Source organism: Galendromus occidentalis, unplaced genomic scaffold (genome assembly GCF_000255335.2).
Source record: "Galendromus occidentalis unplaced genomic scaffold, Mocc_1.1 scf7180000077524, whole genome shotgun sequence".
Taxonomy (NCBI): domain Eukaryota; kingdom Metazoa; phylum Arthropoda; class Arachnida; order Mesostigmata; family Phytoseiidae; genus Galendromus; species Galendromus occidentalis.
The window spans coordinates 1,830,024-1,847,394 of record NW_003805512.1 but is presented as its reverse complement, the minus strand read 5'-3'; the positions used below and the strand labels follow the sequence as shown (position 1 = coordinate 1,847,394).

Genomic DNA, 17,371 nt, shown 5'->3' with positions numbered 1-17,371 from the left:
GGCGGTGTCTGGGAAATATTCTGAGCGTCCAGGCGTTATTATCGGGCTTGGAGGAGGAACCTTGTGAATATTTGTATTTTTGTGCGGAACGCCTCGTTTTCGCCTCTGTAATACAGGCTCAGCTCCGCGTCGGTTCCGCGACAAGGTTTGGGGGGCTCCAGAATGATAGCTGTTGCTAAATGGAGTAAGCCTGGCTTAACCGTATAAGAAGCCGGTGAAAGGGATTTCTGAAGGGAATTTATTGATATGCTCGCAATCGGTTGAGCCCACACAATCCTTGACCACCGATCATTCTTTTGTGAACTGGGTTCTCGATTGCTATATCGGATCCATTCCCCGAGTTCGCAAGGATCCACTCCTTCCACTCGGACTTGAGTCTCACCTCTGGAGGAAGAAGGATGAGGATTGAGACGTGACTACCAGAATCTCGGGGAAGATGGAAAGTTTTTCGGAACGTACGGTCGAGATCCGGAAGCAATCGATTCCGGACGGATAACATATCGTGCTAATTTAGGGGCCAACGAGATCCCTCAGACCTGCCTCGAGGGCGAGCGACACCCGAGGAAGCCACGAGAATGCCGACACGCAGCCAAGCTGAGACGTGAGCGGAAACATCAGCTGCCTCGCAGTCTGGCGATTGGAGCGAACAGGAAGGGTCACCCGTAGGCAGCCCAACCTGGGCGACTCGATCATTTGACAAGTCGTATCACCATTCAGCCTGGTCATGCTATTGGGGGAAATTGAAGAATTGAGTCTGCCCGACCAGAATGGTTGGTGAGTTGTTGAGGTTCGGCGCCGAGGTTCGGTCACCCACGGCCTAGAAGAATCTGATCCGGCCTTTCAATCCAGCGATCTTCCGCAGCATGATTTGTCCACGTAAATTTGCATGGACCTCGTGGACCATCTGAAGTACTCGACTGTCCGAAGGTCGGGGTCCTCAGCACGGCAGGGGGAAGAGGATTTTCGAGGGATGAGGGGGAGTCACCCTGAGGCGCTAAATGTTCCGAGAGAGCCACTCCCCCTCTCGCCGAAGGGAATCGTTGTTTCTGGGAAGATGAGTTCGTATCGGATTCAATCGCGGATTCCGTGATCAACGTATCACCATGAATCTTCCTTATCTTTCCAATCACTTCCTGATTCCTGACTAGAGCATCCCGATTCGGTTGCGGAATTTTTCCCAAGTCGAGCAATAGCTACGTACTCCGTACTGGGGTCTCAACAGAAGTTCCGCATGAACTATATCGTTCATTTATCCGGGGCTGTTATAGCGATTCATCGATGACCGTCTCTTGAGCGCGAAAGCCTGTCTGCTGTGAATGAACTGCCATGATTAAGTCTCTCACATCCTCTCCCGAGTGGAGTGTCGCTGAGTGATTCAAAAGCCTTGTCGGTGCTTTGGGCAACGCAGCAGCCGCAAGTGTTTGGCAAAATGTTACTGCGAGCTGCCCTTCTGCTATCCATCGCATCGGTCGTCTTGGGCCTGGAGCGTTACGTTCCGACCTGGGAATCCTTGGACAAACGACCGGCGCCTACTTGGTACGACGAAGCCAAGGTGGGAATTTTCCTCCATTGGGGTGTGTTTTCGGTGCCCTCTTTCTCAGGAGAATGGTTCTGGCAGCACTGGAGCTCCGGAAATGCCGACGCTGTCGATTTCATGAAACGAAACTACAGGCCAGGATTCACTTACGCTGACTTCGCCAAGGATTTCACGGCGGAATTCTACAACGCGAGCCGCTGGGCGAAACTCTTCAACGATGCCGGAGCGAAGTACGTGGTTTTGACTTCGAAGCATCACGATGGATATACTCTGTGGCCGTCCCCGACGTCATTCAACTGGAACTCAATGGACGTGGGACCCAAGAGGGACCTGGTTGGCGAACTCGCGACGGCTGCCCGTGCAGAAGGACTCCATTTTGGACTCTACCACTCCTTGTACGAATGGTTCAACCCATTGTACCTACAGGACAAGAGAAACTTGTTCGAAACTCAGACCTATGTCGAAAGGAAAGCGATGCCAGAACTTTACCAGATCGTTAACGACTACGAACCGGAGATTATTTGGTCTGACGGCGATTGGGAAGCCACTGATGAGTACTGGAACGCGACTAATTTCTTGGCGTGGCTCTACAACGATAGTCCGGTAAGGAATTCGGTTCTCGTCAACGACCGATGGGGACTTGGAACCCCTTGCGCACACGGAGACTTCTACAACTGCAAAGACCGATACAATCCCGGCACCTTGCAAACTCACAAATGGGAGAACGCTATGACCCTCGATCGGGACTCCTGGGGATACCGACGAACAATGTCATTGGAAGACGTTTTGGACACGCAGGAGTTGTTGACTACTCTCGTGGAAACGGTCAGCTGCAACGGTAACCTGCTCGTGAACGTTGGGCCGAGGAAAGACGGAACCATCGAGCCCATTTTCGAGGAACGCTTGCTCGAGATGGGGGAGTGGCTGAAAGTTAACGGTGAGGCTATCTATGAGTCGCGTCCGTGGCTTCATCAGAACGACACCACGAATCCTGACGTGTGGTACACGGCTAAAAACCAGGCCGTTTACGCCATCATTCTGAAACCGACTGACGTGGTTGATGTAAGCGGTTTGAATTCGCGGAGCATCGGTGCTGTCGTGAGCATGAAACTTCTAGGAAGCGATGCGGTTATCAACTTCACAATTGATGAGAGCAGAACCCAGATCTCGCTACCGAAAAACCGCCCCACCGGAATTTTGACTGTGAAAGTGACTCCTGCGCATGGAATCGATCTCGATGATATTCAGATCTCACACAAGTACGTCAATCACCGCATGGCTCAAGAATAGCTGCTTGATACACTTCATTGCCGATAGCCCTGATTGATGAACGACGGATGCTCGAAACAAGCTCAAGAGCTCAGCATCAGCCGGCGATGCCTTCAATACGGAATAAATAACTTCTCATTCGAAAATACTAGTTGCTTGGCCGAGACTGACCCCGGAATCAGCGATTTCTGTTTTCAATCGGGTCTCACCCCCCCCGGAATCTTTTCCAGATGATTCATGCGTCATGGGACCTTTCGAGGTGCCCAGCTCGTGCTTCCACGACTGAACGAGCGACTGATTCGAGCTCATGGAGTCATTCCGAAACCGACTCCATCACCGTCACGGGACTCTAGATACTGTGAGGGGGCTGCCATTAGACGAACTATATCCGACCGGACTCGTCTGCTCGAAAGTCTTTCTGTCGTCCGGAAGAAAAACTCGACTCTTTAGATCGCCTGATCTGCTCCGAATCCAATATTTTTCTTGGAATATGATTTCTCGCCGGGTAGCTCACCGATTGCTCCCCGGCACATGCCGCTTGGCCGCCCTAGAGCCCGCTGAGGGTCGGCCAAGCAGGTCGTACTTGCAGCTTTTGACCTGGTACTTCTGCAAGAATCACATTTGAACCCGCGGAGCCGATACTTGTCCTATCTTGGTCCCTCAACGTGGAATACTTCATGTATAGTTCAACTAAATCACAGTCCTTGAAGGCTAAGTTTCAGGAAGCTCCTACCACGGTTGAGACCGAGATCTGGAACCGGTCATTCTGTCGTCCCAGCCCTCCAGTGCAGGAACCAGCTCACGCTCTTCAAATCGCATCAATCCTCGAACCGAATAGTATAACAGCCTAAGAATGTAGGACGTGCAATGCTTTTGGTCTCAGCCATAACTTTCACAGGGCAATTAGAGCTCCGAACTCGCGCCAATCTTTCGTAAGCGGGAGCATCGTGATTCTAGGAAGCCGTTATCCACCTCTGATAGGAGCTACTCAGAATAATTGGTGTCAGACCTATGCGCGGATTCCGATCGATTGTCCCCGCTTTCTGCGAAGAAAGTTCTATGGAGGAATTGTCCTTATGCTCCGCGAGTTCGATGAGCAGGAATGCAAGATTCGTAAATCCTGAACTGTACGATTACTGTACGAGACTCTACGATTTTAAAAAGAAAGATTCCTGCGTGGTGCTTTGTTCATTCTCAATGAGCAACATCATTTCAACATTTCCGCCCGCGAAGCACAGACATTCCTTGACGTCGCGACTCAGGGTTTCACAATCTTGCACTCCGCTCGGATGGAGAGGATCTCGGGCCCGTGTTGTAACTCTGCCATTTCAGTGCATCCTGTGAGATGAAACAAATACACGTGAGCCCGGTGAACTTATCGGGGTTCGATGGCGGAGCTGTCTTCTGTGAGTCTCTCACCTGGAAGCGATACGTGACTCGCTGTCGTCTCTCAGTGAATTCCGGGATGAAATCGTAACCTTCGTGAATTACGAAATTCACATCGCTCCCTTGGTTCCTAGACCTCGTCACGAGGAACTTGTGGAAGGAATTTGAGGAGAATGTGAAGAGTTTCTCTTGCTTGGGCGCGTCCTGGGATGCGGACAACTCTTGATCATTCCCTTTGAGCTTAGCCGAGCGAGCATATTCTTCGCCAAGAAGATCAGCCCGATCTGTCAGGTACTCACGGCCACATCGCTGAACTTCAATTGAAATCTCGTTTTTTTCTTCAGTTTCCTCTCGCTCTTCTCGATCAGGGACCAACCTCCATCGTCATGGTGCTGCATCAAATCCGAAAACTGCTTCATTTCATGTAGATGATCCACGTCGAGCTTCTCCCAGTTGACATCCCTGAATATTTCTTCCATTTGGTATTCTTCGAATCGCGCTGTTGTAATCCGGCGCTTCGGATCCCTGACGAGTAATCGCGCGATGAGCTGCGCGAGCCTCGGCTGATTTCTGAGCGGCGGATATTCGGCGGCCCATATGTTCTTCCGAACGTTCTCGTCATTCCCGCGGAAGGGTAGCTTCCCCGATCCCATGATAAAAGCCGTGACACCGATCGCCCAAAAATCGGTCGCTCTTCCATAGGATTCCCTCGCGATAGTCTCTGGAGAGAAAAATACCAAAGTTCCCGCAACCTCCGAATCTCGGAACTCCCCGAAAGTCCGGCTTCGGAAACTTCGAGTATACCCGTCTCCGTAAAGAGACGTACAAATTTTACATGTGTCGAAATCTATGAGTTTCATTCGGCACCCGAGTAAGACCATGATATTCGCGGGCTTGATATCTCGGTGAATGAAGCCGCGGAAATGCAGATATCGTACTGCGAGTCCAAGCTGGGCCAATATCAAAGGTATAGCCACCGGGTCGAGGGGCTCACCCCGTTTGATCAGACGATTGAGATCGACCCCTTTGACACATTCCATAATCGTTACGTAAGCTCTATCGGTCGAGAAACAAGAATGGTAAGCTATCAGAAACGGACTGCTTATCACAGATGCAACAACCTTGTCAAGGCAAGCATGTTTCGGGGATTTCATCCGTTCGAGCGGTATCAATTTCCCGACCAGTACGGCGCCGCCGATCTTGACCTTGTAGCAAGCGCCGAAACCTCCCGCCCCCAGGAGTTTCGAAGGTACGATTTCGGCGACCGGAGGGACGAAAAGTTCTCTCTCAACTGATGGCGGTAACGTTTCGAAACGCTGGTAAGCGTCCTTGAGGGAAGCCCAGTCAGTGCGGATAACCTGCGTCGCTTTCTCGAAAATGGAGCAGAGTTCCTCGAGCATGGCCAGATACTTCCGGAGGTAGGCTTGCATGAAGGCCGCGTCCTTCGGGTGATGTAGTCTGAGAAAGTCCAATAAGTATGCGAGGTTCCCAAGGTCTTCTCGGAGCTCCAGGAACGTCAACGTTCTCGATTGGAGGCCATGCAGCACGAAAATTCCCACGAGAACCACTTGCTGCGTACAGAAGTGCTCTCGAGGGAAGCGATCCAGAGACATCCGAGACTCGCGCTGGAGGAATGAACGCAAGACGTACTCGACAGTCTTCACCAACCTGCGATTCGGATTTTTCGAGAATATCGGTTATGATACTCCAGAGACAAACGATGCGATCGCAACCCGTTCTCGAAGTCCCGAGACTTCCGGTGAAAAGATTGGAGACAATGATCTTCGATAGGTTGGGAAGCGAGTGAGGGTGGGCGCGGCTCACTTGGGTTTGCGATTGAGCACCATCCGAGCAGCGCCGCGCATCCGCCGGAACAACTCAACGAGAAGCTCTCGCCTCGAGATTCCATCGGTCAAACGAGATTCTGCGTGCTTGTCGATGATTTCCTCACTCGGATCCTCGGGCATTTCCTGAGATTCGGCTTGAGGCACCGACACATTCGTTGTCGATCGTATCTGAATCGACTTGTCGTGCCTTCCTCCACTAAGTGACGCGAAAGAGAAATTAAATCCTCAAGGCTGTGAGCCTTCATGAATTTATAATCGGTCAGGGTGCGTGTTCTCGCGGAGACTTATATCAGTACTCAGTGTGCAGGGCTGAGGATTCCGCGCACCTGCAGTCCTCTCGGGAGCCCGAAGGGACCGCTCTCTGCTTCAAGTTCCTTCTGCATGCCGCACGCGGCAAGGGCAGGGTCCCAGGATGGGAGGAGGAGGAGCATGTCGAGCGGGGCTTCTCCCGAGAATACTGAACTTTTGGATTCGAGCATTAGTACGGACTCTACGAACTTTACCAAACATTCCAGGAAGTCAGCCGGGGGACGGCGGAGGAAAATTCTCGTCAAAATCACTCTTGACTCCCAGAAGTGATTTCTGTGGTAAGAACGCCTCTCCCTTAGATGATTACAGAAAGTGTTCGTATAACTGCTCTGCAACGGTACGATCTCAGAAGGCTGAGGCGCGACAGACCCGAACTTATTGAAGTCAGAAGTGTTCCTGCTCAAAGTCGAAGCCAGGACTTAGGCAGCAGAAGGAGAGAGGAGACTGTTGGATGTTTAGGAGCGGGATAAGACCCCGTCCGCCCTATCATCATTAGCTCGAAGTCCAGCGCAGCGTTTCATCTCCTACAAGTCGCAGCTCGAGTTGCGCGTCACAGACTATATGAGCTGATCTTCAGTTGTTTGAATTAAAGAACGTTAAAAAAAACCAAAGTTCGGATGTCTTCACCTGCGACTCCGTCAGACGGATCAGACGCTCAGCTAGTTCGGCTCACCTACGCGTTATGCTGGGCTCACTAATGATTGGTCGTGTGGGCGCCAAAATTACCGATTCCGCTAGGCGAGAATACCGCGGCATTTTCGGCCCAATCGCGGATAATAAGTCGTAACTTCTTCGGTGACCCCATGTCGCTCGTATGCCGCATGGCCTGAAGGAGAAGATCTCACCTGATACCCAAGCAGGTGCCATCAATTGAGGCCGAGCAGGAACGGATCAATTCCTCCTCGTCGGAATCGCTGTTGAAGGCAACGAGACCCAACGACTGGACCTTCCCTCAGAAACTTCCCTCTGCTAAGCTCGCGTCACAGGATTCCCCTGTGAGATAAGCTCTCCCGGACATTTCTGTCTCTCGCGACATCTTCGCAGCCGACTCGGGCACCCCCTCATATCGAGCGCATGTATCGGAAGTAATACGAACCACATACATATGCGCATGCTCCATGGTTCTCTACCGAATCTCATGATCAGCGTTTCTAATTTGAATTCTGATCATGCAGGTATCAATGCAGATAGAGAGGCCTTTCCTGTTGCTGTCTCGAATCCTTGATTTTATTTTAACACTTGGCACCGCGTGGGATTATGGTGCGACGTTTCCGGGCTCCTCTAGGACTCCAGCTCCAGGACGAGGGTCGGGACCCCCGGTTGAGAGCCGCTGATTGACAAGTCAAGAAATTAGGACTTCACTTGATCAACTCATTGTACGAGGCATTGCGTTGGCAGCATCTGGGCGGACCGATGGGTTTGCCGATCTGGCGTGCGGGACGAGCGTTTGATCGCGTCACTTCACCCTGTCAGATGTCGCATGTCGCTCCATCGGAATATCGACAAGTCACGCCGCTCGATTGCAACTCTGCGGTCGACCCTAGCTGAAGACTCAAGCTGCGAAGATTCAGATTTTACTGCGGGTCAGCGGGTTCCGATGGCCCTCGGGGACACCCGATTCCCGAGTTCCGTAAAGCTGACCAAGCTCCGACGGTGATAACGAAACATCACGAAGCCATGACGGATTCCGGGGAGTTGGACGCTAATCCAGAGAACGTTCGGTTCCACGGTCGGCAAACAGTTCGATTTCAATCTCAGTGGCGCGATTGCAGAGAGCCGCTATGACTGTATTTGGAGTGTCTTGGCGTAGAGGATGGCTCGCACCGTCTCTCGAAGCTTTAAAAAATGGGTAAATCGACGTCCTCTAAGCTCGAGGGCTTTCTCCGTCGATGTAGGAGCTCAAAGCCTGAGCTTCGGGACAGAAGTTCAGTCATGAGTGATTCCGAAAATGCGGTCCCGGTGGACTGAACAGGATTCGAAATTGGCCATGACCACGCAAAACGGGATATCTCAATGTATCATTCATGTTAGTGCCGCTACTTGGGACATGATACTATCATATCAGCGTCTAATACGCCAGGGGAGACCCACAATCAGTTTCCATTTTCAACAACAGCTTCGAGATTTCGCGCCTGTTTCGAAACGGATTCCTTTTTCGAGAAATTCTCCCTTTGCACTCTCGATCTCGAGAGCGTACCGAGCCTTCCCGCGAACATCGTGAGAGGTACAGCGTAAGCGTGAAACTCGATCGAGTCGAACAAATCAGCGCTCGATCATATTTGTATAAGTGAGCTCTGAAAGCCGAAAGACTCTGTGCAACAAAACTCATCTGGTGAATTTTCTTAGGTTTTCAGCAACGTCCATCCGAGGCGACGATGCCGTGTCTTTGCCGCGCGTGATTCAGTACCATGTTCTGATTGGCCTCGTTTTCGATCTTCTCGCCCAGGAGCCGCGTTCTCTTGTCTCCGGAGGGGCTCGATTGAGCTAGCAGACATCGCTGCACACTGTTTCAATTCCGTGGGGCGAGACAAAAATACGAGACGATATAAAGACGTCGTCGCGTCTTCCTTATTTCCATGCGACGCCCTCGGGATGGCGAAGCTAATGACGTCTCTCGTTGTTCTTCTGGGATTCAGTTGTTTCGCCTTCTGTAATGGTGAGACCTAAGAACCGATGTTCTCGACTGAATTTTCGATTCCATCCGCCTCCCACCCCGTTCCATATCGTTTTATCCGATCCTTCGAATGGCACAAAGAACCCCGAGAACCCCCGAGCAAGACGCTCTGCACAGAGACCCGGACAGATGAGATCTATCGATACGAATTCTCAACAGGTTTCGAAGTCGGAAAAGAATATGAGTACGCATATGGGGGCAATATGGTGCACCTGGCGTCCCAAATGCCGACTCAGAACACAGGGTTTGCATTCCGCTCCAATGTTCGAGTCCAGAGAGTTGACGAGTTCAGCTACGCCCTGAAAATTGAAAACTTCGATGTTTCGTTTGCCAACAACCGAGAATCCAAAATGTGGTACCACGGAGACGACCTCAAGTACGAGAGGAGCCCGGATCTGAGCGCCGTCTTGGAGAGACCATTCGTGATGCGATTCGCTGAAGACAGTGCGAAACCGGGAACTTACAAGGTACTCCCCTCCCCCCAATGCTCGATCACCCCTCCCCTGCCCCGGTGGACTCTCGGTGGTTTTCGGGATGAGAGACCCTTTGATGTTTTTCAGTTCCAACAACTAGAAGTGCCCGCGAAGGACCCATTGTGGTCCCTGAATCTGAAGAAAGGCTTGGCTTCTTTCGTGAATTTCAATCTACCGCTGAACGACGCACAAACGTACAGATCTCACGAATCGACAATTCATGGGGACTGCAATGCGTATTGGACTCTCGATCACAATCCTCACTGGACCAATCCATCGGCGAAAGTGATAAATCTCACACGGGTGATCAACTTCGATGAATGCGTCACCGTGCCGTACAAAGTTTACGGATCTTTGAAAGCCTCGATGTGTTCCACCTGTGAGGATACAATGACGGTGAGAATCGCGATATGCCAGACATGGAGGAAACCTCCGAGCTTTGTTAGGAGATAGCAAGACGGAGATGCTGACTTCATCGATCTCGATCCTCAGCACCCTCTCGAGACGAGGACCAGAACGACGTACTCTCTCGTTTCGAAAACCGGCAATCGTTCCGATTCGATCCTCGAACATGCCGTCGATTATTCTAAGCTCCATCATGCGCCCTACACAGAGAATGGCAATATGGCGAAGGTGCTCACCAAGTGAGTTCTGATTTCCGACGAGAGATGTCGCTGCTTGAAGATATCCGACATCGGAGCAATGGGGAAATATTCGCGGTTTCGAAATTATAGGCAAGAGGTCCGCTTAAAATCGACGAAGGACGTGAGCGAGAAGCTGGAAATTGCCGGAGACAAGCAAGTCTATCAGACTCTCAACATGGAACTCGCGAAAGACCGAAGCATCCGACGGAAAGTCGACATGAAGGCGGCCGATAGTATCGCGCAAGATTGGGGCAAGCAGGGAAGCGCTGAGCATGTCATCAAAGAGATGGAGAAGCTGGCGAGCGCGAAGGTCCCAACAGAACCTTATAAAGCTCCCGGAAGCTTTGATGAAGCCGTTGTATCCATCAATTTATTGGATTACATTGGTACCGAGAAAGTTTTCGAAGCCTTGGTTGCGACCGCCCCCGAGGGGAAGAGGTTGAAAATGCAGAAACTGTTCGTCGAAGTGGTGGCGGCATCCGGTCATAATGCCGGCACGCTGCTGCTCATCGAAAAATTCAAATCTGGAGAGATCGATACTCGTTTCGTCGAGAGTTTCCTCGGAGGTTTCCAAGTGGGCCAGACCGAGATAACTGAGGCAGCCCTGAACACGCTGTTGGACTTCTGTAATTCTGGACTCATGCAGAGGTTCGATCAAGAGAGGAACAAGTGCCTTCTGACCTACTCCTCGATGATCAGTGAAGCCTGCAGGTTCCCGGAAATAGCTCCCAGATTCAATATCCCCGAATGTTCTGGAGAGGAGCTTCAGAAGAGTGCTTTCCGGAAGGTGCGTTCTTTTCGACTGTGTACGAATTTAATGCATGAGGGATCTACGAGGGAAATGCATCAAGAGGCCCAGATTGAGAACGTGATTCTGACTCGCGGCACATGGAACGTTTCAGTTGATCCCGGAGTACGAAACAGCGAAAGGAGATATCAATCATTTCAGATTGTTCGTCAATGTTGCCGCTAATCTTGCCACGAGAGAATCGGCTGAATTCCTCTTGAGGGTAATTGGGGATGACACCGTGGACTCATTGACGTGAGCGTAAAGCTGAACCCGGACACGGGCTAGTTCCGCCTGACATAATGGATTTGGCATAATGGATAAATTGGTCAATTATTCGATTCAATTCCGTACAATCCCTTTACAGCAAAATGGATGCTGCACACGGCTTGGAGAAGATCCTGCCGAGGCATCGGGAAATCATCCAGGAGAAGATGCTCGGAATCTACATGAATCGAGAGCAAGCCACTGATTTGCGCATCCTGTCAGCCATGATACTCTTCAAAAGCAAGCCGTCTCTGAGCCTCCTGCAAGCGGTGACGCTTTATCTCATGCAAGAAAAGAATGACCAAGTTCGTTCTTTCCTAGTTTCGATGATCAAAGAGATCGACTCCAACGACTACCCTTGCTTCCGCGCACTGTGAGTACTCTGTCGAGTCGCTCGATTGTTTCCAAGTGTGCATTCGAGTCCGAATGCATGAAAGTTCTTTGAATTCATTTTAAACCCAAACAGGCGTCAGGACATCAGATACATTGCTCCTATCGTAGCCGACTTCTTGCCGTCTGAATGGAAAAGGAAGGATTTCCTCACGTCCTACATGAAACTCTCTTCATTCTATGATTGTGAGCCCGATTTGGAGTCATTAACTAAATTGGAAGATCGTAATTAAAGAGCTACAGTGCTGAGAGTGCGCTTTCCCACAGCCAAATACGACATGGGAAGTCACTCGAAGTTCTCGATGGTGATGGGGGACTCCTACGTACCCCGCGAAGTTACCTACAGCATGAGTCAGTACTTCGCCAACTTCTTATTCGAGTCGGTCAACATCGCCGTCCGACAGCAGGGCATGGATTCGCTGACCGATCACTTCTTCGGTCCAAGATCCATGGTGAGTTGCGGGAAGTGGAGTTTCTTCCGCGAATCCGCACCGGGAGATCCTCCGTTCTCTCGACATTAGTTCTTGCCGTTCCCAGGGAACCACGCTGGGCTCGAATTTATGGCACGTCGGCGGTGGGAGGAGACTCACTCGCAGGTCCGCAGAGTCCGTGAGACAGAAGATGGAAGAAATCGATTCCACCATGAAGATCAAAAGCAAGAGATATGAACCCAAACAGTTGGAAATAACTTTGGGAGCTTTCGGGCATACATTGGATGTCATAAGTCTCAACGAGAGTCATCTTTCGGCCTTTATGTCACCTGAGTATGCACCGGGAACCCTCCTGAACCATCTTCTGTCAACTGACGTAGAAGACGTCAGCCACTCTAACTTGCGGGACTTCGCTCTCGTCATGCCCACATCGTTCGGCATTCCGGTGTGGCTAGAAGTGATGATGCCGACAGCCACCTATCTGAAACGGGAGAAGTCCTCGTTCAGCATCGACAAAACGGGAACGATGAAACTCAAGCTAAATCAGCACTTCATCGTAGAGGGATTTCTGACCGAAACGATGGGTATCGAGTTCATGGGATTCAATCGTAACTTGGGAGTTGGCTTCGATAAAAACTTCAGAATTAACGCTCCCTTGAATCTCGATATCGATTGGAACATCGCGAGCGGCAAGCTCACGATCAACGAGGATGTCAAGCTACCAAATGACTTCTTGCGGTACTCGTTCGTGCCATACACAGTTCTTCGAGATTCTCGGAATGCGTCCGACCACGGGGCTCTTAATCTCTACAAAGACGGTGAATTGGCGAAATTCGAGAAAGTCACCGCATTGGGCGGCGTCAGCATGAAGACCAAGGGTAAGACCCTTCCCACCGATTCGTTCTCCCCGAAGCATTTCTTGGGCTGGATCTTCGATAACAAACTGAGCAAGAAAATCAATGAGCTGCTCTGCAACCCGGAATGGATGCCTCGCGAGCTCGAGGTTTCATTCGAACAGCCTGAGAACGCTGTACTCAAGGGGGTGAGGCAACTCTCAAACAACCACGGCATCGATCATAAGCATATCCGATCACGGAGCTCGTTCATTCAGAAATGCGAATTATATTTTTCCGCAGCAAACGCTATCGATCAAGCATAAAATGACGCCGCCGTCGAAAGCCGAGAAAGCGAAATCCCTGTTCACGGAGCACTCAGAGGACCTCACCGACTCTTTCACGCACGTGATCCAGGTCATCCAGGTTCTGCGAGGAGAGCCGGAGAAACAATCGGAGCTAGAAGTGCGTTATTCTTACACTCCCAAACGCGACCACCAATGGCTGCACGTCTTCTTCGCGGGCGAGTCGTTTTCGGGTAAGCCGAAGAAAATGTGCTGGGCCTCGAAAATTCAACGGACCCAAACAGATTGGAGCAAACGATCGGCAGCAGAAATTGACAGGATCAACGCCGATCAAAATATTCGCGTGATCACGGACATTCGTTATGGCGAAGAATGCGATCCCAAATCCACGGTGAGATTATATGTATATCGTCGGAAATTTCCCGATCAGAATTCTATTTTCCGCCTTTCTCTTAATTTCGCGAATATTCGACTTCGCCTGATGGATATTCGGTAACGATCGCTTACCTACTCTCAGATCCGTTTGAACATGATGTACGAGCACAGTGAGGAACAGAAACAATGGTTGAAACAGCTGGCAACGGGAGATAGCGGAAGCCGAGTACACGGCCTGGAAAATCCTTACGTGTAAGTGTCAACTCCGAGCGGCAAGGAAACCTATATCCGCCTGATGATTGCGTCAAAGCAGAGTTCTACTAGGCTAGCTTTTGAGAGGCTTTCATCGGATATTTTCCCGCACACAGAGACTAACTCCGAGCCTTGTTTCCAGGAAGAATTATAAGGCGTGTGTCGGAGGGTTGACCAAAGGAATGGTCCTCCCGATCGCGTGTCACAAATTCATGGTCCACTCAAGTCAGCTGAACCAATTGACTGTGAAAATCTCCGGAGCTGATTCAATGAGACTCGAGGACTCTCCATTCATAACGGGCGCTCCAGGTTTCATGGTTTCAAAGTTGGGCCGGCATTTGGGCTCCCTTGAGCATCTCCCAGCTCCGCGCAACGAAATTTTCATAAAATCCGTGGTGCGCGAGCCCTGCATCGACCAGAGAGTCGCCGACGTTGAGATGGAGGCTCTGCACTACAAATTGCTCTTCGAGAACCTACCGGTTTCGTGGGGAGCTCACTGGGCGCCTAGGACAGCGACGCATATGGGAACCTCTAACTTGCAGAGCTACTTCAGGAAGTACTATAACCGTGAGTAGATTTTCGATTCGAATCGTGGAGGTGGACCGTCTTCACGAGCCCATATTGGTCGGGAGCGCCTGAAGTTCGGGTGAGAGGAGCCTCATCTCATCTAAAATCGATCTTCGGCTAGGTTACTGCGATCACCAGCTGAAAGGCGTTCGAACATTCGACCGTGTTATGTACAAGGTTCCTGAGACCACGTGTTGGAAAATTCTGACCGAGGATTGTTCGGAACAGAAGATATTCTCCTTACTCACCAGGACCACCACCAAAGGCGATAAGGATATCCAATTGTTGTTGAACACCCATGAAATCGAGATCACCTATCCTGGGGATGGAATTCAGCTGAAGGTAATCGTCTCATCTGACTCAGAGGGTTAGAAGCCCCGACCAGAAAGCCGGGAATACCTGCTGGTAGTCGGAAGTAATTCTCTCTCGAGCCCTGAGTGGACATGAATTCTCCCTTCAGACCCAAGTCGGAACTAATTCTCTCATCCTCGCTATTAATCACTCGACGTTGATTCGGATGTCTTTCCAGATCGACGGGGCTGACCAGGGCGCATTGACGGAGGACGAACCGAAAGTTGTAGAAAACGAAGACGGAATCCTCGAGTTCGCCGTCGTAGCCGCCGGTCCGGTCGTAATAATCAACGCTCCGATCTACGGATTGTACATAGTCAGTCACACGAGCTCGGTGTTCGTGCAAGCGGCTCCCTTCTATCGTGGTAAACTCTGCGGACTCTGCGGGAACTTCGACCTCAACGCACAGAACGATTTCCACACGACCGATGGTTGTCAACATCATACAGAGTGGTCGTTCGCTCAGAACTTCGTGATTCCTGATTCTGAATGCAGAGTCCCAGCGAGAGCGAATTCGACGGAGAAATCGAATTGCGTGTGAGGTGACTTGAAGCTCTGCGGCATGCGTGCTGTGATACGTGGTATGTTGCATTCAATAAAGTGGAGGCGTACAGCCAGTAATTTTCATCTCCAGACGCTCATCGAGACCTTAAAATCAGTTGTTCTTCGCTTTCGCGATGTACACTACAGTATCTATGTATGTACCAGCCGCTCACGCCCGGGTGCCGGCCGCAATGCCTCCCAACGCATGCTTCCCGAACAATGGACCGTCGAGACCGCGTGTCAATCAAAGAATCGGAAAATGCAAAAGCAGAGATGCAGAGCCGAATATAGTCCAGCCCGCTGACGAGAGAATACGCGAGTAAGATACTGAGTCCAATCGCCGCTCCCCGTGTCCGCACGCTTTCCCGAGTCATTCTAGACTCCATATGAGAGATGTCGGCGTATAAGAGACTCATCGCGGATCCCGTCTGCATGAGATCCCAAGTCGAAGGTCTCGCTTCCAAGAAACTGAATACAGCTTTTTCACTTCGTATCGATGTTCCGTGATTCGGCCTCTACGAGTCGTCTTAGGAGAACCGTAGGACTCATACAAACATATGTACATACATGAGTAAGAATGTCGGCGTTTCGTACAACTCTGAAAATTCAAATTTCGTTTGGCCGCGTGTCGGCTATAAGCTAAGAGGAAGTCTTCGAGTTTTCTGCTCCTCTCCGATAATATCTCATGAGCTATCGCTGGCTGGGATCAGCAAAATAATTTTCTTCCTCTGCTCAGTCTCATGAGAATGCTTTCAGAGATAAATAAGTTTTCACGTTTAGAGGAAGGGAGCGTCACTGATTCGGCGAACGCGTCGATATGGAGAAACTAAACTTTGTTCAAGTCGATCGTATATGATCGATGAATCTGACAAGGGGCCGGGGAAGAAGTGGAGTTCACGATCACTCCCGATATGATAGTGGCTCGCGGCTCAGTTTTCCAAGACTTTGGCAGCAATTAGAATTGCTGCTGTAGTCGCGAGCGGAAACGAACCTCCGTAGTTGCCCTGCTCTGCGAGCGCGGGCTGAATCCGGCGGAGTACTTTGAGACCGCGTCACCCAAGTAAGGCCTCGTTTACTTGAGAATATTGAAAATGACGGGGGGGGGGGTAAACACACGCGGACACGCGTTTTGTGATGTGTGCATGGGACCAACGCGACAGCGTCAATTTCTTGCAGCTAAAGAAACATTCTAGGCCTCATTGTCGCGTTTTATAGAGTGGGGGGAAGCTTGTATTTGCGTTCCTACGAAAGCGTACAGGTACTTTCTCCTACGCCCGACTTCCTCATCACCTTCCTGGCAGCTTCGGAGTCTGCGCCTTCGTGTGAAGCTGACGAAAGTCTCGCAGTACAATACTCATCTACAAGGTTATGATCTAACTCATCTCTTGGTATTGGATTCCAAGATTCTCAAGCTGAGGGACGCGTGTGCTGAAACCGACCAGATTCAGAGAGGGCTCGCGGCTGATTGAGTGGTTCTGAGGACGATCGATCGCTCTGAACCTCCGGATATGGGGCTTGCGGCATCTGATGATGACGATCCGGGAGCGGAACTCAGGAAGGGAACGGCTCGTCGCTGAAGAGACATTTCGTAGAGCCCCAGCGGCTCATCGGAGAAGTGTGATTTGATTATACATAAGCACCGAATTTATTCTAGATTCATGCTCCGTTAGAGCAGCATGCTCCATTAGAACGGCTTCATCCGAAAACTCCAGTGGTAGGACGGCATGCGCCCAGACGCTCCACTCTCAACAGTCCCTCCGCGGTCAGAACTTCAGGGCGAGCCAAAGATAAGGTTTTCTACCTATGAAGAATGGACCTCTTTGCTTCACCCGCTCCTCGGAGCACACTATTGCTCTACCGGCGATGTCTGGAATATGGTTTCGAAGACAGGAAACTCTCCTGCCGCACAATCACGGGAGCCGCGAAGCTCCCATGCAGGTGCGTAGTTCAAATCTCCGGAGATTCCATGATTGTGTTCCAATGGCTGCCCTCCGAACATCCGAGCCTATGTGAAGGGAAAAGGACGGCAGAATTGAAAAATGAGATGACACTCGTACTCGCCTGCAAGAGAGACCTCGGCAGACTGGTTATAGTCTTCCATAAACAATTCTTTCCTTCAGGTGGCCCTCTC

At 50.8% G+C, this 17,371-nt stretch overlaps 3 protein-coding genes across 3 annotated transcripts; 2 read left to right on the top strand and 1 right to left on the bottom strand.

Moving 5' to 3' along the window:
* Window positions 1–1,363: 1,363 nt before the first annotated feature.
* Window positions 1,364–2,944, top strand: LOC100902805 (alpha-L-fucosidase). The gene has a single exon (XM_003747574.2). It carries the CDS (start codon window positions 1,430–1,432, stop codon window positions 2,825–2,827), a length of 1,398 nt encoding a protein of 465 aa, XP_003747622.1. The 5' UTR covers window positions 1,364–1,429; the 3' UTR covers window positions 2,828–2,944.
* A 1,128-nt stretch (window positions 2,945–4,072) lies between these two features.
* On the bottom strand, window positions 4,073–6,159 carry LOC100904104 (microtubule-associated serine/threonine-protein kinase 4-like). The gene is made up of 4 exons (XM_003747745.1): window positions 6,017–6,159; window positions 4,492–5,860; window positions 4,226–4,396; window positions 4,073–4,144 (listed from the first exon to the last, which is right to left on the bottom strand). The coding sequence occupies exons 1-4, from the start codon at window positions 6,157–6,159 to the stop codon at window positions 4,073–4,075; spliced, it is 1,755 nt and encodes a 584-aa protein (XP_003747793.1).
* A 2,781-nt stretch (window positions 6,160–8,940) lies between these two features.
* Window positions 8,941–15,324, top strand: LOC100903957 (vitellogenin-2). The gene is made up of 15 exons (XM_029112692.1): window positions 8,941–9,004; window positions 9,182–9,489; window positions 9,583–9,891; window positions 9,988–10,139; window positions 10,230–10,926; window positions 11,042–11,181; window positions 11,294–11,566; window positions 11,660–11,769; window positions 11,851–12,035; window positions 12,121–13,056; window positions 13,151–13,543; window positions 13,670–13,779; window positions 13,922–14,346; window positions 14,468–14,688; window positions 14,876–15,324. Exons 1-15 carry the CDS (start codon window positions 8,941–8,943, stop codon window positions 15,236–15,238), a joined length of 4,686 nt encoding a protein of 1,561 aa, XP_028968525.1. The 3' UTR covers window positions 15,239–15,324.
* The last annotated feature ends 2,047 nt before the right edge of the window (window positions 15,325–17,371 follow it).

Bases quoted from the DNA above. Each gene is read 5' to 3' on its own strand.
- LOC100902805 (XM_003747574.2), top strand. From the start codon at position 1,430: ATGTTACTGCGAGCTGCCCTTCTGCTATCCATCGCATCGGTCGTCTTG.
- LOC100904104 (XM_003747745.1), bottom strand. From the start codon at position 6,159: ATGCCCGAGGATCCGAGTGAGGAAATCATCGACAAGCACGCAGAATCT. The intron at 5,861-6,016 runs GTGAGCCGCGCC...TCCGAATCGCAG, and splicing joins GTGCTCAATCGCAAACCCAA to GTTGGTGAAGACTGTCGAGT. The intron at 4,145-4,225 runs GTGAGAGACTCA...TTCATCTCACAG, and splicing joins GAGTCACGTATCGCTTCCAG to GATGCACTGAAATGGCAGAG.
- LOC100903957 (XM_029112692.1), top strand. From the start codon at position 8,941: ATGGCGAAGCTAATGACGTCTCTCGTTGTTCTTCTGGGATTCAGTTGT. The intron at 11,770-11,850 runs GTGAGCCCGATT...GCTTTCCCACAG, and splicing joins ACTCTCTTCATTCTATGATT to CCAAATACGACATGGGAAGT. The intron at 14,347-14,467 runs GTGAGTAGATTT...ATCTTCGGCTAG, and splicing joins CTTCAGGAAGTACTATAACC to GTTACTGCGATCACCAGCTG.